The 24,109-nt window shown below is 43.7% G+C and overlaps 4 protein-coding genes across 10 annotated transcripts in view; 3 read left to right on the top strand and 1 right to left on the bottom strand.

The window, feature by feature from the left end:
- Positions 1 to 15,524, bottom strand: part of LOC137790921 (centrosomal protein of 164 kDa-like) — a 28,853-nt gene extending 13,329 nt beyond the window's left edge. The window contains exons 1-4 of one of the 7 annotated variants that reach the window (XM_068585518.1): positions 15,092 to 15,524; positions 13,571 to 13,670; positions 12,014 to 12,081; positions 250 to 333 (exon numbers count right to left, since the gene is read on the bottom strand). In XM_068585518.1, coding sequence (XP_068441619.1) covers positions 250 to 328 — 79 coding nt within the window. In that variant the 5' untranslated portion in view covers positions 329 to 333; positions 12,014 to 12,081; positions 13,571 to 13,670; positions 15,092 to 15,524. Of the gene's footprint in view, positions 1 to 249; positions 334 to 877; positions 1,029 to 12,013; positions 12,082 to 13,570; positions 13,671 to 13,932; positions 13,991 to 15,091 lie in introns of those variants that run through there. The other 6 variants (XM_068585513.1, XM_068585516.1, XM_068585514.1 and 3 more) reach the window with 6 other exon arrangements.
- Positions 7,576 to 9,796, top strand: LOC137790924 (apolipoprotein A-I-like). The gene is made up of 4 exons (XM_068585521.1): positions 7,576 to 7,605; positions 8,276 to 8,327; positions 8,447 to 8,591; positions 8,723 to 9,796. The coding sequence occupies exons 2-4, from the start codon at positions 8,285 to 8,287 to the stop codon at positions 9,324 to 9,326; spliced, it is 792 nt and encodes a 263-aa protein (XP_068441622.1). The 5' UTR covers positions 7,576 to 7,605; positions 8,276 to 8,284; the 3' UTR covers positions 9,327 to 9,796.
- Positions 11,359 to 13,729, top strand: LOC137791140 (T-box transcription factor TBX1). The gene is made up of 8 exons (XM_068585864.1): positions 11,359 to 11,365; positions 11,444 to 11,618; positions 11,723 to 11,824; positions 11,928 to 12,099; positions 12,336 to 12,491; positions 12,868 to 12,935; positions 13,247 to 13,344; positions 13,495 to 13,729. Exons 1-8 carry the CDS (start codon positions 11,359 to 11,361, stop codon positions 13,677 to 13,679), a joined length of 963 nt encoding a protein of 320 aa, XP_068441965.1. The 3' UTR covers positions 13,680 to 13,729.
- bace1 (beta-secretase 1) lies at positions 14,682 to 23,996 on the top strand. The gene is made up of 9 exons (XM_068585520.1): positions 14,682 to 15,566; positions 18,505 to 18,593; positions 18,782 to 18,998; positions 19,455 to 19,592; positions 19,694 to 19,828; positions 19,918 to 20,019; positions 20,544 to 20,693; positions 22,383 to 22,554; positions 22,718 to 23,996. Exons 1-9 carry the CDS (start codon positions 15,231 to 15,233, stop codon positions 22,954 to 22,956), a joined length of 1,578 nt encoding a protein of 525 aa, XP_068441621.1. The 5' UTR covers positions 14,682 to 15,230; the 3' UTR covers positions 22,957 to 23,996.
- Positions 23,997 to 24,109: the final 113 nt, after the last annotated feature.

The following is a 24,109-nucleotide window of genomic DNA, read 5'->3' as shown; positions in this document are numbered from 1 at the left end:
GAATATTAACTGGAAGACTGTGGTTATAAGTAAATAATGTAAATACAACTACATAAACGCTGCAGGTTTTCCAGGAAGTATCATCCATCTTCAACAATCCACATATCCGTGTCAACCAATCAGGCTGAGGATCTCACATCTGCCACCAATGGGGTGCTCGTAAATATGAACTGTGGTGTGATCCTGTGAGTCAGTCTTATCCTTAAATGTAGGCACGCCCAGGTTCTCATAACCGTCCCCACTGTGTACCTGGTTCAGAGGGTGAATAGCTCTCATCATAGTCCTCCTCAAGGATCAGCTGGTCCCCCATGAGAGCAGCTGCAGTCATGGTTACTGTAGAGGAATACACAACGAGTTGAATGGCACGAGAAAGGAAGATATTCTGTGTGTGTGTGTGTGTGTGTGTGTGTGTGTGTGTGTGTGTGTGTGTGTGTGTGTGTGTGTGTGTGTATATATATATATATATATATATATATATATATATATATATATATATATATATATATATATATGCGTTTGTATACTATACAATACAGCAGGCGACTACACGAGGATGGTTTTACTTTGCTATTGTGCTCAGTTAATATAAACACACTGACTTCTTGAAGCTAGCTTAGACTTGCACAAAGGAAGGGGGGCTGTTGACACATCTCTTAAAACTGTGATGAACGTTGAAGACACATCCACATTTCGTCAAAACCACACAATATCCACGTGGAATAGTAGCAAGTAGCGTTTAACAGTAATGTGCGCGTGACAGCTGGGATTGGGAACGCGCTAAGCTAATTAAGCATGAAAGCTAACTGGGCGCCAATCAAGCTACTTAGCCGGCTGAGCTAAGTAGCTAGTAACAGCTAATTGGTGATAAGTGCTTTACCTTTAAACTTTAATCGTTTCCTTCATTGGCCTCTGTGGGGTTATCGATTAGTTGTCAGTTGGTTAACAGAGACATTGTGTACGCAATGAAGGAGAAAGATGCGGAATTTACGGCGATAGCATCATCTCCAAGGACGCTTACGCCGCTTCCTGTTGACGATGGAGTCGGGGCTCTGATTGGCTGAGCTACGTGAGGCGTTCAGGTGTCCTCGTAAAGTCGACTCCCTGGCGAGAAAATATCACCTAACCGTATTTATTCAGCAGGACTAGAGAGACATTTTGACTGACTGATTTCGTTTACTAATATACAAAATAGAGAAGTATAATTTACTAATGCATTTGCGGAAATCTTTAGTCTTTATATTTGCCTTACAGTTGGCATAAAAAGCAAAGTACTGTATACACAGTTGTTAAATGTTGTATATTTTTGTACTGTACATGAAAGCATCAATCACTATGACCTACTGGGATACCACTTTTCATTTGTTTTAACTTTCCTCATGGGCATCAAGTGTGGGTTTATGGATTGAGAAAACCGTAAGAGGGGTTTCAGATACACAGGACCAGGTTTACAGTAATCCTTAGACATGATACTACCACTGTATACATCCTTCCCTCACTCATTTTTCTTCCTTTTTTGTGGTTTAGGACTGAAGTAGCGCCTTGACAATAGGCAGGTGTGTGAAATCTACTTGGGAAGGAAAATATGTTTATGTGATGCAGTTATTATCATTGGCTTAGTTTGATAAATAACTTAAATATTCCCTATCTTCTTTTTTCCATCATGTCTTTCTTTAGGTCAGCGTTCTGCACGCAGCAGCTGATCCTGTTGTAAATCTCTCCCTCACACAGATTTTTTTCTCTTCTGTGGAAACCAAATCCATTTGTTTTGTTCATTCCTCACCGCAAAACACCAGAGCTTAGTGGAGGAACTCTTAACTTTATGGAGGAGACAGTTATTTTTTTAAATGTACACATACAGGCACACTTTAACACGACAATGTCTTATTGTGACGTGCAATTCAGAATCTACTCTTTTTTCATCTGTTAAAACCGCTTTGTGGGAGGGAGTGTGTGCTCACAAAAGGGAGACGGTGATGTCTTCTGCATGTGTCTTTAGGTAAAGGACCCCTGCTGTGTAGCAAATGGCCCGTGCTGTCCCAAAAGCCTCTCTTTCACAGCTGGGGGCTGCATTAACGCCGCGTGGCTAAATGACGTCTTTGTCTCTTCTCTGAGGGTGTGACCTCGGCTCAGATTGTTGTCACCCTTCTCATGCAACTCGTTGTTAACAGGGAAAATCTGAACAAGTTTACTGTCTTTCTTAATAAAACTGTATCTGGCAATGTGTGTGCAGAGCAGGATTAAAGCCTCAAACTCACAACACTATTTTATGTTGACTTCTGTGCTCTCTCTTGACCCGAGGTTTCAACCACACGGTGGCGGACGAGGGGGAAATGAATGCTATGTGACTGGGTTCACTTGGCAGGAAGTCTTTAGTCCTCTCCGTCATGTAGAAGCTGGACTGAATGGAGTAAATGGTTCTAGCTCTCTGGCTTAATATGGTGCACAACATATTAGTTTATTGCTTATTAGACATGTTCCTTTTTATATCAGATACTAAAGGTAATACAAATCCAATAGAGCACATATTCATTAAACAGTTAACTGCTATTAAAAGCCAGAATCCTTGACATGGATGTGTTCAGGTAAAATTACTTTTCTTCACCATCCCGTGTTTGTCTAAAGTGTGGGCGGTTTGGTTAGTAACGGGGTGAATGGCCTCTACATCTTGGGCAATGGTAGCTTTCGCATTACAAACAAGCCTTGAAACACAACACCTACGCAACAAACAACATATTCTACAGACTCTGAGATTACAGAGTGTATTTTCACTCTCAGTCAACTTGTTCTCTCTTTGTTTGAGTAGACTGGGGGGGCTGTTGGTGGTAGATTGTTGCGGTGTGTCGAGCCTGATGTGTTCATCACTAACGGATGGGTCAATACCTTGTTAAGCCACTGTATAAAAGCAGTAGTGGAGTCAAATAATTCCCAATCAAATTAAAATACTCCCAAATCGAACTAATATATTCAGAATTTGAATTGTAAAAGCAAAAAAAAAAAAAAAAAAGTACACATTTTATCTCAGGAATCATGCACTTAAAATGTAATATCAAGTGCAGTTCCAGTCCCGTTCACCTGTATAAAACACTTTTATGGCTGTGTCCATCTTCAGGTGACATGAGCAGTGTGTACAGTCACCTGTAATAAAGACTTACACTTGTGTGTTCATGCTTCTAATCGTGTAGAGACTAATTTGCTGACCGCATCATCTTTCACAAGTGCAGTGCTTCACCGAAGCACATGTTTCCAGAACGCTGGGCAGGCCCTGACATCTCTTAACTGTGCACTTTAATGACACTCCATTATCTTGTCCTAAGAGCAGCACATGGTTACAGCGGCTCGTAAAAAAGGAGGAGATAATGTCCCCTATCGCCGGTCACGGCAACAACATGTGTGTCCTCATTAATCTTCCGACTACCTGAGTGTTAGCTGGCATTTCTAAGAGTATGTTTAACAGTTTGGACACACACAACACACACAACATGTGTGTCCTCATTAATCTTCCGACTACCTGAGTGTTAGCTGGCATTTCTAAGAGTATGTTTAACAGTTTGTGGATTATTGTAAATCCCCCGAAACAATGTTCCTCGGAGACTTGTATTTCACCTCAATTTTTCCCCCGCTAATGATTTAGGTTATCCAAGTTCAGTCAAGCCGCACAACCCGCAGGGCGATGCAACCTACAGTGACTCTGTGCGACCGGGGCTTCGGTCCAAATATCTGTATTAAAAAGCAGAAGCGACCTCAGCAGATGTGACATTGCAAAACCGTGAAGCAGACTTGGGGGGGAGAGCAGGCTGAAGGAAACGAGAGAGGCAGAGACGGAGCTGCGCTCTGTTGCTCACAGCTGAGATAACCTCCCCTGCTGGCTCGAGAGCAGTGCTCCATCACGGAGGCAGCTGGAACAATGACGTGACCTCTGAACCTCAGCCAGGGCCTGATCAAATGCTGGATTTTCTGATTAAATATTTATCAGCTCCAGGCCATTATTACCGCACATCTGTCCCGGCTGTTTGATGGTCACCTTAAAACTGGTCGTTGACCGTCAACGAAGACGTTACTTTTCTTAGTGGAGCATCAATTTGTCCAAACACAAGCGTTGGGGCAAGAAATCAGTTGGCTTTATGTAATGGAGCCTTTATGATTCGGCCATGAATATTTGTCAGTTAAACCCTTATTTTTTTAAAGATTACCCACCGTAAACAGATTTTTTTTCTTGTTCACTTTTGCCCCTAACTGTAGCCTCGAGTATCAGGAATCATGCGACCTTAGCAATGATCTTGCCAGGTGTTCCTCAGTTTGCATCGATAACAATTACGACAGCGGTAATCTGGATAGATTACTCGGCGTGGATGCAGAATCGAAGTGGTGCAATGCAAGCAGTCTCAAAGGTTGCTGTTCCAGATAAGAGTAATTCTTCTGATTCAGTGCTGGTCAGCAGCTCTGAGCAGTATTGAGATCTGTTCAGCCTTTCACTGTCCCGGGATGATTTTTCATTGTCGATCGTTTAGATTCATTTAAAAAAAGTCAGAAACTAGTGAAAAACGCAGCTCACTAACGGTTCAAAACCATGGATGTCCTCACTTGTCTGTTAAAGCACTCTTCGGTTGGATGTCAACTTCAAAGCTTCCCTTTGTCACATTTTTGTCTGCTGCATTTGCAATTGATGTCAAGACAAATGGCTCGAGCTGATAACAGCAGCACGCATTGATGTGTCTCGCGTAGGCGACGGCCTTATCACCCCTCTGTCTTCACGGCCACGTCAAGTTGTCCATAAAAATGTAAAGTGAATGAGTTTGCAGTCAGGGGGTGAGGGTCGAGATAGACGCCACGGTGTCAAATGATAAATAACAAAAGCAAATGGTATGAAGGGAGGACGAAGGAGGGTCAAATGGGATTTTTTTTTTTTTCAAGCGACAAGGAGGAACTGTTTACACAACACAAATGCAATGAAATCAAACCAATGCAACACATGCAGTACATTAATCACCATCATTCATGTTTAAAGCTCCGTCCATACGACCATTTACATGATCACAATGTTTAAAAGTCTTCCAATTTTAGGTGAAATTTGATATTTCAGATGATATGCTGTACAACACACGCCATAGTCTATGTTTTGCTCTGTTATATTTTTCGCTGGACATGCATTAGCCTCTCTGTAGCCATAAAGTGGTTGTTGGTTGACTTTTGGTTTTGTCTTTGTCTTTCCTAAAACTAAAATGTCTTTCTTTCATGTTAATTGTTTTTTCAGGATTCCCTCAAAAACGTAGAAGGTTCATCATAAAGGGGAAACTACACCATTCCTTCGTGGTTTAAACTCCTGAAAAATACTTTTTTTTCAAAAGAAATGGAATGAAATCTGACAAAACAGACCTGCAGGACATGAAGAGTCCCGACACGACCACATGTGGACTACTTTGATCCACCAGTTAGGTGTACTTTATGATAGTGCGGGGAACATAGTGAGCCTGAACTACAAACAATAGCCTTCTTCCAGCATGCTGTATGGTATTATGCAAATGCTACTGATGACTATTTGGCACCATGTTCTGGATATTCTGATATTTTAAGATCAAAAGCATTGTTGGCTTTGTAGTGATCCTTTTTCCTCCAAAATCCTTTCCACCCATTTCTGTAGTTCAACTCCGTTATGGCACCTTGATATTTTTCTTGTGTTCAATTCCCTTTTTTGTGGAACTTGTTTTTGAAATGGAAAACTGAGACTTAAGTCCTAAAACTCTTTCAGTGTTAATTGTCTTGAATGTCAATAATACATGTGTAGGATTTTGAATCAGTGCTGTTGCATCTTGCATGTTGCACAAGAGATGAACTGGACATGTTTCAGTAACTCAGTGCAAGTATTGAGAAAGACAGCGTCCAGAGAAAAGTGCATTGATTACAGAGGCCGGGGGGAGGGGTACATCACTGAAAAACGGTTGAGAGCCTCTGACATAGGCTACTGTTTCTTCTGCACCGTATTATGCAAGAAACACAGGCCAGTCTCTTGGTCACATTTAAATGCTACTGACCACTGATGACAATGATTAACCTTGCACCTAATAACCCTGCACGATTAGACTGGCCTGTGAGCACACAGAGATGCTTGTGCGGAACAACTTTGACGGCACATTAATGCACAATTGTGCGTGTAAATGTATACATTCTGCAACCCTTTCTGACGTGAAGTTATTGAACTCACTTTGCATCCATCTTTGTTCCAATAAGGGCAAAAACAAATAAAAAATTCTCTTTAAAATGTCCTCTTTTGGAAATGTCACATAAAAATAGGCGTGAAGCTTTTGAGGGAAATGGTCGTGTGATCGAAAAACCTTACAGTACCCATGACGATACACACATGTATGTTTATATTTAGAGAGAACGTTTAATACTATGACCATTCCTGTTCTTCAAATTACACAAAGCCATGGTGACAAAGTCCACTAGTGATAGGACAACAAACAACAGCATGGTACACAATCCACTCTTTGACCTATTAATCATCGCACACGGACACACACAACACACAAGCACACACACTAAGCGCTGCTATCCGAAAACTAAGATATGTCTGCCTGGAAACACTTTCCTTGGGTTGAATATTATTCTTCTGTGGTGTTGTGTGGGGACTGCGAGAATTTCAGGGGCCACCAATCAAATGCCATCAATTTTTAGAGAGTTGATGGCAACAAGTGTGTTCAGTCTTCTGTTTGCTCTTGTTTGCTTTCTCTTGGCAGCGCCGCGACTGTCAATAGTGGGACTTTCTGGTCGTACGCTCTCTTTCACAAATGGTATGCAGGAAAACCAGTGGGAGACACAGTCCACCTAAGTGTTTGCTGCAAAATAATTTGGATAATAAAAGAGGATCCAATACAGACCCCTGTAGGATACCTTTACTTGAGCTATATAGGGGGAATGTGAACCTTTTTTTTTTAAATGGAGCCTATTTACTTGCCATTTTATTCCAATTATTTCCATTAATCTTCTTCCTGCTCCTCGTCTCGCTACTCTATGTCTTTTCACAACCTCCCAGCTTTAGCATATTCACACTACTTTTCCTAATTTTACCGTCTTTACGTCTCTGTCTTTCTCCCCAAGTTTTTTTATATCAGCCTCTAATGCCTTCGACACAACAAACTTAAAGCTATCGAAAAAGTATCACCAATAAAATATCCTGTTGCCCCAAAAGAATGTTGTGAATTAATGGTTGTTAGGCTCTTGCTAAGAAACGCTGGTTAAAACTTACACTGCATTTAGGACACTGATATTGTAAAGCAAATCTGTGACTGTGTGTGTGTGTGTGTGTGTGTGTGTGTGTGTGTGTGTGTGTGTATGTGTGTGTGTGTGTGTGTGTGTGTGTGTATGTGTCTGTGTGTGTGTCTGCATGGGTGCGGAGTGATCTCCTCCCAGCTGGTGACCATTGAACTCTCAACCCAGTCCCCCTGCGGAGGGAGCTGGCAGGGGGGGTGAGGTCCACTTCCACGGAGACACACAACCCTCACACTTCCACCCCTGCTCCTCCTCCCTACGTGGACTCATCCCAGACCCAAGCGCTATAAAAAGTCTGCTCTGGCTGGAGTTTGTCAGTCTCATCACGAACTCCACCAGGTAAGACAAGCAACAGCTGCAGCTCTTCTTGGGGACTTGGGTGCTTCTGGTCTGGATAGTCAGACCAGAAGAACTAACTTTTTTTTTGGTTTGTTTGTTGCATCTGCCAGACAGAGCTCTCTGCAATCTGTAAAAACTTTGATCGAGTTTAACTTTGGGACCGTGCCGTTGAGCCCGTGGTGATATTTTAGCCGTTGTCCCACGTCTTCAGAAGTCGAAGAGCTCCCTAAATTTAAGAGTCTTAAGATTGTCTCTGAGCTCAGGGAGATCCTCTTGGTAATTCCTTAGCTGTGTTTTAACTGCAAAGCCAGGAGGAACATTACTTAGCAGCCCAGAGCTAATCGGCTTGAGCTGTCTCTTGGCATTCCGAGCCATCCCTAATCCACACAGATTACAGGTTATTTTAATTAGCAGCCATATGTTGAGTATGAACTCATGTGGACCACTTCAGGGATGAGTGTGTAGCTTTAACGGCGAGTTAAACTTGTGTGTACTTCTAAACCTGCTCATCGGTCGCCCGTCTGTCTGAAGCGACTCACTGGATTGGAACGATTTCCACATTTTAAATTGTGATTTTCTTAGTTTGATTTTTTTTATTCATTCAAACGCCTTTAGCTGTCATACCGTGAGTTTGACGTGTTTTGCCGCTTTCCCCCCCCCTCCTCTCTAGACCACCATCATGAAATTCGTTGCTCTCGCTCTCGCTCTTTTCCTGGCTGTCGGTGAGTACTGTTTCTTACACAACCTGCCAGAACATCAGTGTGTTTTCTATTTTACGTTGGAAGTGTCCACTCTCTATCCGCTCGTCTCTCATTCCCACCTCTTCCCTTTCCCTCCTCAGGCTCTAATGCCGCTTCCCTGCAGGCTGATGCACCATCCCAGCTGGCCCATGCCCGGGCCGCTATGGATGTGTACCTGACTCAGGTGAAGGACAGTGCCAACAAAGCTCTCGACCAGCTCGATGACACCGAGTACAAGGAGCTCAAGTAAGACCAATGTGATGCTCCACCTGCCTATCTCTCTTGGTCGCTTTCTTTTCACCATTTACTCAAATATACCCTCGTTTAACTCGGGCTAAAATGGTCTTCCTTCCCCCTCCGTCTCCGTCCCCTCCCAGGATGCGCCTGTCCCAGCGCATCGAGGACATGTACACCCAGATCAAGACTCTGCAGGGCGTCGTTTCTCCCGTCACCGACAGCGTCGTCTCCACCATCGCCGACGCCACCGCCGAATTCCGTACCACCGTCATGACCGACATCGACAACCTGAAGGCCCAGCTCGAGCCCAAGCGCGTCGCCCTGAAGGAGGTCGTCGACAGGCACATCGAAGAGTACCGCAAGACCCTCGATCCCCTCATCACCGAGTACTCCGCCAAGCACGCAGCTGACATGGAGGCCCTGAGGATCAAGATGGAGCCCATCGTGGAGGATCTGCGCAGCAAGGTGGCCACCAACGTGGAGGAGACCAAGACCGCCCTGATGCCCATCGTGGATGCCGTGCGCGCCAAGCTCTCCGAGCACCTGGAGCAGCTGAAGACGATGGTCAGCCCCTACGTCGAGGAATACAAGGACCAGATGAAGCAGGCCTACGACCAGGCCCAGGGTGTCAGCGCCGATGACCTCGCCGCCCTGAAGGAGAAGATTCAGCCTTTGGCCGAGGACATCAAGCTGAAGCTCACCTCCATCTTCGAGCTCGTCGCCAATAGCATTAGCAAACAGTAAAGTTTTTTTTTGCTCGTGTTCTGTAACTAACCTCAGCTGACTATCAGCCCTAGACCCATTCCACCTTTCTCTCTCCGTTCCTTCTGTCCTCACAACGCGCAGCCAGACCAACTCCCCCAAAAAAGAAAGGAAGCCGGTGCCTGACTCGTTGTGCTCGTCCGCGATCAAACGGCAGGACTCTTGCTCTCTCTGTCTCACACTCTCTCCGATGCAAACACCTTGCTTGTTTTTTTTTTTGGCGCGCGCGCTTAAGCACACGCAAGCAACAGACACACATGAAACTCGGCGCACACACACACACACAAGCTTTACTCTTGGCACAACATGGCCAACTGCTTACGTTTTGTGTAGGAAGTGTATGTGAACCACCACCACGTGCCCTGAAGCTTTGTGTACTGATGCTTGTCTGATGAAATCTGTGCTTTGACGAAATACAGCTCAATAAACAAATGACTTGTTTATACAAACTACCTCGCTCTCTGACTCTTGACTTGAACCTTCCCTCAGTGACCTGCCTGCAATGAAGCGGAGTGTTTTTGACGCACTGCAATTCAGCCGACATGAGAGTACAGATAACTTTAGCGAAACTGTGAAACTATATAAGGCAAGGGAGGTTTATTTGAAGAGCACATTTCAACAACAAGGCAATTCAAAGTGCTTCACATAAAACCATAAACATAACGCAGACGAACAGGAGATTTAAAAACAATTGAGAACATTAAATAAAAGATTAAAAACAGTCAAAAAGCAAAACGTAGACTAAACATTGCAGTGCAGTTTAGTAAATTAAATGCTGTAGTGAGATGCAGAAATGGATTAATATCCTGAATGATAATATTACACGTATAATATCCAAAAATGACCCTCTCAGGAATTTATCAGCGCAGCTTCGATTGAAGTGTTGTATGACCTCTGAGGTCATACATATCACACAGACAGTCTTCTGAGGGGTCATCATTGATCACGAGGACCCTTAACAATAACAATATTAATACAATCAGTTGTACTTAAGAGAGACATCCAATGACGTATGACATATTTTTTTTGTGCGCCTGTGGTCCTGAAAGCTGTGATTAATGAGCTGATTGTGGGATGCGAATTGGCCTATTGACAATCTTTAAGTCCTGTTTATTAAGGGGGAAAGCCCGCTTTTCTGCTTTGGATCCCTCAGGCTGGAACCCTTCGACACTGTCCCATCATGGAGCCACATGAGGCTACGCACACACACACACACACACACACACACACACACACACACGCTACAACCACGGTCACTAAACCTTTGCGACTTGCATTTCTGCTCCGACAACTTTAATTCATCAAGATCATGAATCAAATTGTCGCTATTGTGCATCTCATAAGGGTGCTAGGACGTTGCAATTAATCCAAACCAGAAATATCACCTTCAGTTTTAGGGAATAACCTCTCTAATTAGTATGGTGTTGAAACTCTGCCCCGAGAAAGTAGGCTATGAATAATAAAAGCAGTTTGCTGTCTTCGTCCGTCCACACTCAGTGACCCTGGGCTTGATTGGGATGTTATTCGCGTCCTCCTGGTCGGTCAAGATGAGCTCCAGTTAGGGCTTCAGGCGATATGGAACAATGGCAAAAGCGAGCAGGGATCTCGAGATGCTCCGAAAGAGGTTGTGTGTGCGTCCGTGCGTGTGTTTGTGTATCCACAAATCTAGGGGCCACGTGCATGCATGCGCGTGCAGCTGTGATGTATTGTAATGGATGAGGCAGGCATGAGGTCCCCAGTGAGGGTCTCGTGGTTTATAAAACCAGCATGTTGCCGGACACAAACAGCCACTCCTAACACTCGGATGCACGTCGACCACAGCACCTGGCACTGGACTGGGAGGAAAATCTTTTATCGCCTCGATATATAGTTATTAATTGATGGTTTTCTGCTGGTTTCGATGGCGTGACTGGGGTTGCTCGTCAGAACGGACGGCAGTGAATAGAGAAATCAAAAGAAAGGGACCACACGGCTGAACGAAAACCCATTATTTATCTCATAAACGGTTCAAATTATGGACGGTAAGTGTTGCTTTTTATGCTGGAAAATGATCTGATGTTGAACACAGGTTCACCTCACTCAGTCTCCCTTCTCCTCAGGTCCTCGTCTTCCCCACAGCTGTGAGCTATCTCTGCCCTGCTGTGCAGACGGCGGGTCACCGCCGGGCGCCAAAGCCCACCAAGTCGGCGGGGTCAGAGTTCAGCTGGAGATGCATGCACTCTGGCAGCAGTTTGACCAGCTGGGCACGGAGATGATCGTCACCAAAGCCGGAAGGTAAACGACGACAATGACGCTTGTTGCCCCGCCCCTCTTCTCTACCCTCTTTTGGGTGCGTCTCACTACATGGTGTTCATTTTAAGTGTTTTAACGAACCGCAGGAGGATGTTTCCAACGTTCCAGGTGCAAATCTCCGGGATGGATCCGACCGCTGAATACGTCCTGCTCATGGACTTTCTCATCGTGGACGACAAACGATACAGGTGAGACACTCGTGTAAATGTATACATGTAAATGTATACAATTGATTTAAGACCTAAGTAACTGTAAGTCTCATCTGGCCTATTTTGTGTGTGCGCGTGTCAGATATGCTTTCCACAGCTCATCCTGGTTGGTGACGGGGCGAGCGGATGTCGTCGCCCCGAGCAGGATGCATTTCCACCCAGACTCACCTGCCTGTGGAGCCCAGTGGATGAAGCAGACCGTCTCCTTCGACACGCTCAAGCTCACCAACAACCTGCTGGATGACAACGGACATGTCAGTCAACGACTCCTATACTTTTTTTACTAACTGCACTTTGTGTATTTTGTATGATGTATTGGGTATCTTTAACAAAGAGCATTCTGCAAAAATAAACAAGTTTTTGGGAGGTTTTCTAAAAAAAAACAGAATTTTTGTTAGGATGTTTTGCTCTTTGGTCATCGATATAACACATTGCACATTGCAAAAACATGTAGAAATGTGTCTTATTTGACTGGCTTCTTGTGCTCCAGATGATATTGAACTCCATGCATCGCTATCAGCCGCGCTTCCACGTGGTGTACGTGGATCCAACTGCCAACAGCCACTTGAACGCATACAGGAACTTCTGCTCTTTTTCCTTCCCCGAGACGCGCTTCATGGCCGTCACCGCCTATCAGAACCACCGGGTAGGTGGATCAGCAGACTTCAGTGTTTTGAAAATGTATTATTATTGTGCATTAACCCGGTGAAAACTGTGGAACCAATTTTGTCTCTAGACCTCTTTTTCACTGTGTTTGAGTTGTCATAGGAACCCCAAACAAACCTAAAGAATCAGAATCTGCAACAAAAATCACAATAATACAAAAGCCTTGGCCTGTTACGAAGGAATTTCAGTCAAAAAACTGTGTTGTTTGGTTCAAAAATGGAAAAAATCATGTATTTTATGCCAAAAGATTATCCGAATGGAGCATGCTGGGACTTAAAATGGACGCGGGGGGATTTTCGCGCAGGGTTTCCAAAAGGTTAACTCATTTCCTTGATTTTTTTTATCTCATCTCCCAGATCACCCAGCTAAAAATTGCAAGCAACCCATTTGCAAAAGGCTTCAGGACGACGGACCCCCAGAACCGGTGAGTGTCCTTCAGTTATGTCTGAACGCAGTTGGCCTGATTGACAAACACATGTGAAACACTATCTCTAGAAAAGGCCAGTCAACGAGATCATAGTGTATCTGTATCGTCGTTATCAGCTGGTACATTGTGATAATGCAGGAGTCTCCACGATAGCTAATCTTTGACCTTTGTTTTCAACGGAGTTAGGATGTTGGCCATAGGGTAAAAATACGAGGGACATGATATATGTATAGATATATGTATAGATATGTGACTATATCACTATATGCATATCAGTATACAGTTTCTGTGTGTGTCAATGTGTGCAGGGTGGGTTATTCTGGACCACTGGCAGTGTGGTGTCCACCAGAGGGCAGAGCTGAGCTGCTCTCTAACAAACCTGGAGAGCAGAGAAGCTGTACAAGCAGTGAGTATCTCTCTGTATGTCAGTGTGTTGGGTGACTCTCCACATAGCTAACCGGGCTGGTGTTTCACTCTAGTTTCCACTCTTATATTTATATAATAACACATTTTCATCCACAACCAGTAAAGTAACTGTTTTCTCTCGCATCCGCAGGAGAGGAGGACCCGGCTCTGTTGCTGATGGAACAGTGTGGACTGTTCCACCACTGTAAAGACTCTGTGGGACTCACCATGGAGGTTAAAGATGGGGACGGCGTGTCAGCACTGGCTTCCTTCCTCCCCGTTCCGTCCTACTGGGACTGTCCAGGATCATCCGAGGAGAGAGGCGGTCTGTCATAGGGAAGAAAAAGAAGCAAATTAACTTTGAAAATGATATTTGACCTACTGCTTCCGTGCAACTTTATTATGGGTTTGATAATGAATGTATATAATGTGTGGTCTCATCACAAAATGTATGTATAGGGATACTATGCATGATACAAGTGTTCTATTAAAAATAATAATAATGTAGGTTATATAACAACACAGCAATGATATGCTATTATAGCATAAATACTACTATGGCAACAATACAGTGATGCCACAAACTCACAGCTGGGAACAGCAAACACACTGTCAATATAAATCACGTAGTCGTTTCTTGTTATAACATGTGTGCAACTGCAATGCATCCGTCTGTTATCTGAGATAATAAAATGCCATTTTGAAATCTTGGTATCAGATCTTTCCTTAATTCAGACATGAAGAACGGTTTGGGAAAACACAAATGATGTGGAGTAGGTAGCGATGCATCCAAACGCAACATGTCACATGGGAATAGAGACGCTTGAGATCCGCAGATCCGGGTTATTTCCTAAAGAAGAGACAAGAGTCGCAAGTTTGCCTTCAAAATAAAAGACGAACTAACGTATCGTTCAACATGAACCAAAATGTACTTTTGAATCGGTAAAAATAAAATACATACATAAAAAACACAATTATTATAAGAATATTATTAATGACGATAAAAATAACAACAATACAATTAATAATGGAAGACATTTATTTAAAGAATGCACACAAAAAAAGGCATAATTATGAGATAATAAAGTCAAAATTATGTGATGATTAAATAATAGTGAGATATGGGAGAATTATGACGTAATAAAGTATCTATCTCATCATTTCGACTTTATTATCTCATAATTATGACTTTGTTGTTGTTGTTTTTTGTTTCGGAAACGGACTTCCATAAGATAATACGTCAAATATCCATTTAACAGATTAGTTCGTGCTGCTATAACCCTCTCGCTGTGGTCTTATTTTGAAAACCCGTAACAGGAAGTCGCGCGGTTTCCGTGTTCAACTTGACGGTTGCGATGCTCGCTCAGCTCCCGCAGCTCCGAAGGATGCAGCGGGGTGGATGGAGGAGGAGGAGGAGAAGGTGAAAGACTGGAAGGCGGAGAACTGAATGAACGGGTCGGGGAAGGATGCGGATTACGGTGTCTCCTCGGCGGCCAGCCTGCCCTTCCGACGACGGATACGGTCGTTTGACATGAGGACGTGCGGAGGAAAACCGACAACGGGGCGAAACTGAGCGCGGAGGGAGAGACCGTTACGACCGTTTCACCGTCACTTCAAAGGGGGCTTTTTTATTTGTTGCTCCGCGACGCTGGTCTCAAATTAATTAATTTTAATCCTAATTTAACCGGAAGTGGGGGGAAAGAACACAGTTGACCTCCTCGTATTTGCAACTGCCATCATGGTTTTACCCGTCGTTTTAGCATCCTCGCCACCTTGTGTCCTCTCCGGTGTCCTCGATGTCAAACTGAACGGAGCGTCGTGAAGTAAAAATAAATAAATAAACGTAGTTTACCCAAAAAAAACACACAACGCCGCCGATATTTCATCATGGAGGCGTTGACTTTGCCGGGTCTGCTGGTTTGGGCGACGCTGTGTCTGCTCAGCAACTGTCAGTCCGGTCCGGACGCCTCGGGCCTGCCTCTAGCCATCCGCGTGCCACTGCGGCAAGGCGCTCGCGCCGAGCAGCCAACGCCGCTGCCACCTGCCGCCAACGCGAACCGCGAGAGCGGCAACGCGGGAAAGCGGCACGCTTCGCGCAGGCGGAGAGGAGCGGCAGCGGCGGCGGCGCGCAGCATCACCTTCGTGGACATGATCGATAACCTGCGTGGAAAGTCCGGTCAGGGATACTACGTGGAGATGGCCGTGGGCAACCCTGCGCAGAAGGTAATGGATTTATTTACGTCACAGTGCTATTGTTGTCAAAACACTCTTACGTGGACACCAAAGAAGAAGAAGAAGAAGAAGAAAACATGTCTAGCCTAATGTTATGATTCTCTTTCAGTTGAGTTTAATCTGTATTGACAGGGATGTTGCATTACAAAACCAGCAGCTACACTTTACCCTCTGTGGTTTACAAAATAACTTATTAAATTCAGTGCTCTTTGTTGATTAAAATGTGTCAAAGTGAAGGTGTTTTAGCTTTAAAGCCATAACATATTACATTTATTTCAGTTTTACCCCAATCTTATGTGTCTATGTGTGTCTTTTTATTTAGATGTCACTCTCTGTTGACGATTAGACAAGTTAAAAACAATAATGGAAATAAAAGGCATACTTAAATAATTTTAAAGCACAATACATCATCATTATTATACTACGGCCTACGTTAGAGAAGCTACTATGCATCTGAATGTGATGTGATATCAATGAGATGCATAGTAAAACACTTTAACAGTGCAGCCCATGTCCTTTTCTTTTACTTGTGTGTGTGCGTGTTTATATATATTTATATATATATATATATATATATATATATATATATATATATTTCTATATAAATATATATATATATATATATATATTCATATATTCTCAAACTTTCAAAGATTTCTACAATTACATTTGGAAATTTAAATAAGTTGACGGTACTTCAAATACTGTTCAAGTACGGCCTTTCAACGACAGATGGGCCTGTGTGTGTGTGTGTGTGTGTGTGTGTGTGTGTGCACGCGTGTGTGATGTGAGAGAAAGGCCTGAATGGCACCGACAGATAATGCAACCATTATTTCTGCAGAGTGAGGAGTGCCAGCTGGGTGCAGCTGCGGTGTGCAGGCTGGCACCCAGAGGGCAACGGAGAAAGTGATGATGATGAGTTGGTGGTAGAAGAAGAAGGAGAGGGGGAGCAGGTGAATGGACGGGTAGGCGGGCGGGAAAAAAATATATATTTATGAATAAGAGAGATGAAGAGGCGGGACAGAGAGTGAATGAGAGTGAGCGAAGACGAGATGCTACCGGGCATCATAGTTGAGGCTCTATGTACAGTCAGAAACAATCATTTAATCAATTAAATAACACAATGTTATGGATGGTGTCTGAATAAAAGCAAACATTGGCAAAGTTATGATTTGAGCAACTGATTTAGGGAGTAATGTGTGATATGCCAACATGCACGTGTATTAAATGCTGGAAGCGGTATCCAAACAGGCCCTTGGAAGCTGTTCACCCTGTGCTTACCCCAAAAATGTTTATGCCATTTTAATTATGGTAATGCATGACATTCGAGTCCTGTTTAAACCTGCGTCCAAAATATAATATAACAGTGCACTGTCTGTGGTGAGGCTCCATGGCGTCCGACCTAAAGATAATCAGACAGATCATTTTATTTTTAGAAAAGAAATCCTTAAAATGACCAGTCAGGATGCCCATATCCATAACAACACACTTATGGACCATTTGCAGGTCCTTCATGGGCCGTAAGATATCCTGAATCAAATTATCTGAATGTATTTAGGGCTTTAAAAGCCCCAGCATCGGGATTAAAACAGCTTTTTATTGAATATCCATTCATCGGTCGCTTGTGATTGGTCTTGATTCAAATGATCATAACATCCGAAGTCATAAAAGACCTTGTTTTAAACTTTGAGTTGTGGAAATGACCGTTAGTCGTTTCCAGTAACTTCCAGAGATAGGATGCTTTCTGGAAATGTATTGTACAAGTTAATGGCGACAACAGGAAGAGACAGACAGCAGGAAAAGTCTCAGTGTGTCAGGATGCAGCCGCTAGTGTGAAAGAAACACATCCATCCTGAGCGGTCAGCGATATTACACTATACAGACAGCAGATGTGTGTGTGTGTGTGTGTGTGTGTGTGTGTGTGTGTGTGTGTGTGTGTGCGTGTGTGTGTGTGTGTGTGTGTGCGTGTGTGTGTGTGTGTGTGTGTGTGTGTGTTATTGACTTCGATGTTAGCATAAAAAGTGAGGTAGACAGAGTCAGCATTTATTCTTGGCTTTCGAGTGCAGCCCTTGAGAAAGTAGCGTTTCCTCGTTTATTTAAAGAGCCAATCCATTATTGAACAGCTTGCTGTGGATGCTGTCGGGTCCCTTCAGCTGTTTGGGGCCTTTTCTGTAACACCACGTACACTTTGATCTGTTGTAGAATAGTCGGTAAGATACTTGAACCGGAAACCGACCGACTTCGGTGACTGATTGTGCAAAATATGACACTCGCACGCAGAGATGCAGACAGAGGAGGAGGATGTGGAGGTGGGGGAGAGAGAAAGAAAGGAAAGTGGGCAACCTGAGAGGAGTGGAAGGGTAGAGTGGAGACACAGGGTGGGGGAGAAGGACATCTCGGGCAACAGGAAACAGCACCGGACAGTACAAGGAAAGAGGAATGGATACTGAGAATGACTGAGAGATCAGAAATGAAAATATGTGAGAGAGACAATCAGCCAAAGAATTGTCACCAGTTTAAAATTTAAAAAAATAAAATAAAAGATGATCAATAGCAGACATGAAAAAAAGGGTCCGCGTCTGTATCCAAGGTGGCAGTGATTATATTTGCCCTTCAGAGATTGAACGCAATCAATTTCACAATGTAACCCAAGTGTCAGTTTTACAAACCTATTGATTTTTTTGTTTGTTGCAAAAGGCAGCATCCAGAATATTTAATACATGTCTCTTTCTCTCTCTTTCTCTCTCTCTCTCTCTCTCTCTCTCTCTCTCTCTCTCTCTCTCTCTCTCCCTCTCCCTCTCCCTCTCCTTCGCTCTCTCTCTCTCTCTCTCTCTCTCTCTCTCTCTCTATCTCTCTCCCTCTCTCTCTATCTCTCTCCCTCTCTCTCTCTCTCTCTCTCTCTCTCTCTCTCTCTCTCTCTCTCTCTCAGTTGAACATCCTGGTGGATACAGGAAGCAGTAACTTTGCTGTCGGTGCAGCTGCTCATCCCTTCCTGCGCAGATACTACCATCGTTCTCTGTAAGTAGAGAGGTTAACAATAATACTTTATTGATTTCATTAGTTTAGGTTTCTCGTGTGATGAATGAATTGTTAAAACGAACATCCGAATGTCAAATAATAGTCTCATTCATATTTGACACACAATCACACTGATATGATGTAATATATCTGTTCGCTTCCTTTTCCTTCCGGCCATTCGTCCCCAGCTCCAACTCGTACCGCGACCAGGGCAGGAGTGTGTACGTTCCCTACACTCAGGGTCGCTGGGAGGGGGAGCTGGGCACCGACCTGGTCTCGGTCCCGCACGGCCCCAACGCCACACTGCGCGCCAACATCGCCGCGATCACCCAGTCGGACCGCTTCTTCATCAACGGATCCAACTGGGAGGGAATCCTGGGACTGGCCTACGCTGATATTGCCCGGGTGAGAGTAGCTCGCGCCGCCAGCTGCTGCTGGAGATTAATCCTTTAAAATGGATCATCATGTCCCCCAGAAGCAGCCGGTTGTTAAACCGTGTGCTACTTTTCTATGGCAGATCTTGTTTCATTTATTCATTGCCTCTTATTACTTATCCTGTATGTGTTAGTGAAGCCAAAGCAGGTATTTTTCATTTATTTTTGTGAGGACCAGGCTTGTTAAAAGAGACTGAACTATAAAAAATACTGTACTTTTTTAAGCTTTTTTAAGCCTTCTAAATTCCTTATCCTGTGTAGTATGACATTAGATCTGGGGAAGGATGTAGCATACAGTTTAAAAGAATTCAAACATCCTTTACTACTAAATGTCTCACATTTTGCTACTCTCTCTCTTTCTCTCTCTCTCTCTCTCTCTCTCTCTCTCTCTCTCTCTCTCTCTCTCTCTCTCCCTCTCTCCCTCCAGCCTGACGAGACATTGGAGCCTTTCTTTGACTCTCTGGTTCGCCAGACTTCTGTCCCCAACCTCTTCTCCCTCCAGTTGTGTGGAGCCGGTTTCACCCAAAACTACTCCCTGGGCAGCGCTACCGTTGGCGGCAGCATGGTGAGACGCACAAACACACACACACACAAATCACACATACAAATCATCTAATGTCACATTTGGAGCCGGCGCTGGATTTTTATTCTTCTCTCTGCTCTTAGATCATCGGAGGACTGGACCCGTCGCTCTACGTGGGAGAGCTCTGGTACACTCCCATTCGCAGGGAGTGGTACTATGAGGTCATCATCGTGCGTATCGAGGTGAACGGAATGGACCTCAACATGGACTGTAAAGAGGTGAGGTCGGACATATGTATAGTTTTGGAAATACTGATTTAATGGGCAGCCACTGACACTAAAAGAAACTGTTTGTCTGTCTCTTTCAGTACAACTACGATAAGAGCATCGTTGACAGCGGCACCACCAACCTACGACTGCCTCGAAAAGTCTTCCAGGCCGCAGTCAAAGCTATTGAAGCCGCCTCTTCGGTCAGTCCTTACGACGCCGTGGTTTCCCTTAATATGATCTGCATGAAGCTTCGATTACACTCGCCCGCGGCACCGTAGCGCCTCAGCAGGATCGTTATCAACCGTAAACCCAATGTCTCATATTCATGGACTGCTTTATTGCCACTATATGAGCAGTGTAAAGAACTAAGTCAAGTATTGAAAGCATAAAAACTCACAATATGTTATTGAATATCCTGTCAACAATTTGATTTGGCCTCAATATATATATATATATATATATATATATATATATATATATATATATATATATATATATATACTCAAATATATATTTTTAAGACCTCCTGTTGCATCTTAAAACGTCAGTCTGTGATCACGTCGTCCGTCTTCAGGCACGCTGGCTTCTCTACGTTGAGTGTAAACTAAGCCTTTCTCACTGCCCCAGTCAATACTCAATTATAGCATTTAACAACCTACAGAAAAATCTGTTGTTGGTCTGAGCTCCAGTCTCCTGATTTGTAACGGGTCCGCATGTTTTTCAGACCGAACAGTTCCCCTCTGGGTTCTGGCTTGGGGAGCAGCTGGTGTGTTGGCAGGCCGGCACCACGCCGTGGCACATCTTCCCAGTCATCTCCCTCTACCTGATGAGTGAAAACCACAACCAGTCCTTCAGGATCTCCATCCTACCGCAGGTATGTGGCCGCATAAAGCCACCCCGCCATTAAGTATCTGAAGTAATATGACTTAAAGGTACAGTGGAATACAATATTGTGAAGTACGTTTTTATTAGTGCGAAATCACGGCAAAATAAGAATCGTGTTTTCGTAGTATGAGCTACTTCTAGCCTCTTTACAGATGAAAATGTTTCTACAGTAGCCCAGAAAGGACAAACCAAACACAGGGGAGAAATCTCAGTTTGATGACTCTGTAATCTCGCCGCTAGATGGCGCCAGACCCTACACACTGCACATTTAAGGCTGATGTTCCTGATGACCGGCAGCTACTTGTTTTGCTTAAATTGGATCGGTGATGTGGATATTAAATCTAATTTTGGTGATCGGTTTAAATCCCGTCGCGAGACAGATGTCTGAGTTACCCCCTCAGCCTCAAAAACGTTTTGATACTTGCTTTGAATTAGATTAAAATAACAGGTCACTACTATGAGTCACGTACAGCCTCTGTAATTCTGAGGTTTTAGGTGATTTCACTGACTGCCTATAATCCTGAATAGATGCAGGTTTTCATTAACCTCTGTATCCTTCAGTCATTCTCTTTTATGTAATCTCAGTAGATGAAAGCCTGGCGAGGTACCATAATGGGGGATGAAGGGAAAAAAAACACATTTCAAAGAGAATTACCTTTTGAATATATTTTCTAAAGCTTTTCATAAAGGAAAAAGTAATTAAATGCTTTTCATTCAAAGCTCTCCCAGAAATGCCTTGATGGTGGTTGAATGGAAACGATTTGACATTGAGATTTTAAAACCGCGAGGTTCACTGCTGTGAATCTACGGGAGGCCAACGACCTTAACGGCGACAGCGGAATGAAACGCTCGAGAAGTGTTTGTGCTTCCGTTGCCTTCCTTTGTAACTCTCATAGCCGGTTCAAGAGCAAACTACCAGGTATAGAAGACGCACTTCCCTCACGTATGTACTTTAATACGTAAAGATGAACTACTGGTGATACTGCCATCACTTTATAGAAAGGATCGTGACTAAGATATGTACTGAGTGGGGCTGTTGCCAGATGTAAGTCAATGCTCTCTGGTGAACAAACTATGGAAGCAGCTTTGTTAGCACTTTTTCTATAAACACCATTGACATTCATCCAAGCTTACTTATCAGACAGAATACAGTATAGGCAGCTAGAATATATATCTGAGATCAACTGAAATTAACCCCTAATACTACACACTACCAGCCTTCCAAGGGGCCTTGACTAATATGCAGGAGTTTGAGGTCTAGGACCTTATGACACTGTGACTGTATCTTTTCAGCATTTTATTGCAAAGCATTGGAAATGGCAACGGCATAATCACACTGAAATTATAGAGACACAAATGATTTACCGGGGTCTCGGGTGCACAAATACTCTAAGTGACCTACCCGGAAAAAGTCCAGAATGAAAAATAAGCCGCAGAGTAACATAAGAAAAATATCAAGCCGTTATATGGTTCATAGAATTAAACAAACTATCACAACATCTCATATCACAGGAAAAGATTTAGGAAATATAGCGGATGTAGAAGAAAATATAAAAACACATATCTTTTCACAGAGATCAATACAGTCATGCTCTGTTCATAATGTACAATTTTTGTTTTTAGACGTCTGCGTCTGACCGAGTGTCCATGATTCCTATCCGTTTGTTCTTCCCCGTAGCAATACCTGCGGCCGGTAGAGGACGTGGCCTCTGCCCAGGAGGACTGCTACAAGTTCGCCGTATCCCAGTCCAGCACTGGCACCGTGATGGGGGCCGTCATCATGGAGGGCTTCTATGTGGTCTTCGACCGCGAAAAGAAACGCATCGGCTTCGCCGTCAGCACCTGCCACGGTGAGGGGGAGGAGAAAGCGAGTCAGTCAGTTTTGCAGTGTAAAAAAGGGAGGAAGAGGAAAAAGATGGAGGCCCATAGAAAACGTATTGGGTTTTAGGGACTGCTGTTATTGTGATCTTTGTGTCTCTCACACGCCCACGATCCCATTCTCCCCTTTCCTAGTGCACGATGAGTTTCGCACGGCCTCCGTGGAGGGTCCGTTCCACGGCGTCGACCTGGAGGACTGCGGCTACAACATCCCTCAGACGGACGAGTCCACCCTCATGACCATTGCCTACATCATGGCGGGAATCTGCGCCCTCTTCATGCTGCCGTTGTGTCTCATGGTGTGCCAGTGGCGCTTCGCCCGCTGTATTCACCCACACGGGGACTTTGCCGACGACATATCTCTCCTCAAGTGAAGGGGGGTGGGCAACGTCTCCTGTTTAAGCTAACCTATGCAGATCAGCGTGGCGAGAGGAGGGGAAACAAAAACACTTTGTTTCACGAAGCCATGTGTAAATAGACTACGGAGACGGATCGGATTTGGAGTTTTTAAAAAGCTCGGCACTGAAAAATTATTTACAAACGTGGCTAATTGAAACAAAAAAAACAACTCACAACCTGGATGTGAATACAAGATGTGAATCCATCACGCGGTCGGAAGTGTTTTTTGTTGTTTTTTAACGTGTTGGTGCGACGTGTGGGTGTTAACAAAGCTGCTGTTTGTGGCTTGTGAGGGAATAAACCCGGTTGATGTGTGTGAGCATGCTTGTGTGTGTGTGTGTGTGTGTGTGTGTGTGTGTGAACAGCTGTTAAATGAAGAGTATACAGAAAGATTTAATGAAGATGATACTTATGAATATGATACTACTGAGTATGAATAGCATCTATTGAAATCACACTATTTAGCAAATGCCAGCAAAGAATTCTGCAACGCAAGTTAAGCATAAAGAGGTTAATTTGATGAAATATCAGATTGTAACAGCATCTATTGCATAAAATCAGTTTTGCTTAGTGTGAAACTGACACTACTGAACGCTGTCAATATCAGATGTCATTTCCTCCTCCTTTATTGATAGCTTAAATGTACTTATTGTAAATAAAATGTGCGAGTACCAGATCCTGTATTCGTGCAGACACACACATAACAGATTACACGTTGTTTATCCTCCTGCTGCACCATCTGACATGTTACATGTTAACTAACCAGGACTTAATAGGGCTTCTTCCACAGAAACAGCCTAACTCACCACATTTCTCAATGGGGACCACATATGTATGCTTGGATAAGGAAACCAGCCCAAAGTATGTTATACACGTAAGACCACTATGTATGTCTACAGTGGACCGTTTGTATTGTCTCTCAGCAAGCTGTAAATAGATCAACTCAGAACTGTATATTTATCTGTCAGTCGCTGGCAGCGCTGTGGAATCAATAAAGTACTCATTGTAACTGTGACGTGCGGCCATTTTAATTTCTTCATGCAAAACATGTACTGGCAAAACTCATGTATAGATTAATGTCCAACATAGTGGAATTTTAGAACATCAGTGTTAAAAAATAAATAAATA

The sequence above is a fragment of the Clinocottus analis genome, unplaced genomic scaffold, assembly GCF_023055335.1.
Source record: "Clinocottus analis isolate CAN_PGR_092001 unplaced genomic scaffold, fCliAna1.0.p SCAF_2, whole genome shotgun sequence".
In the NCBI taxonomy this organism is placed as follows: Eukaryota; Metazoa; Chordata; class Actinopteri; order Perciformes; family Cottidae; genus Clinocottus; species Clinocottus analis.
This window is presented reverse-complemented; position numbering and strand designations above follow the sequence as displayed.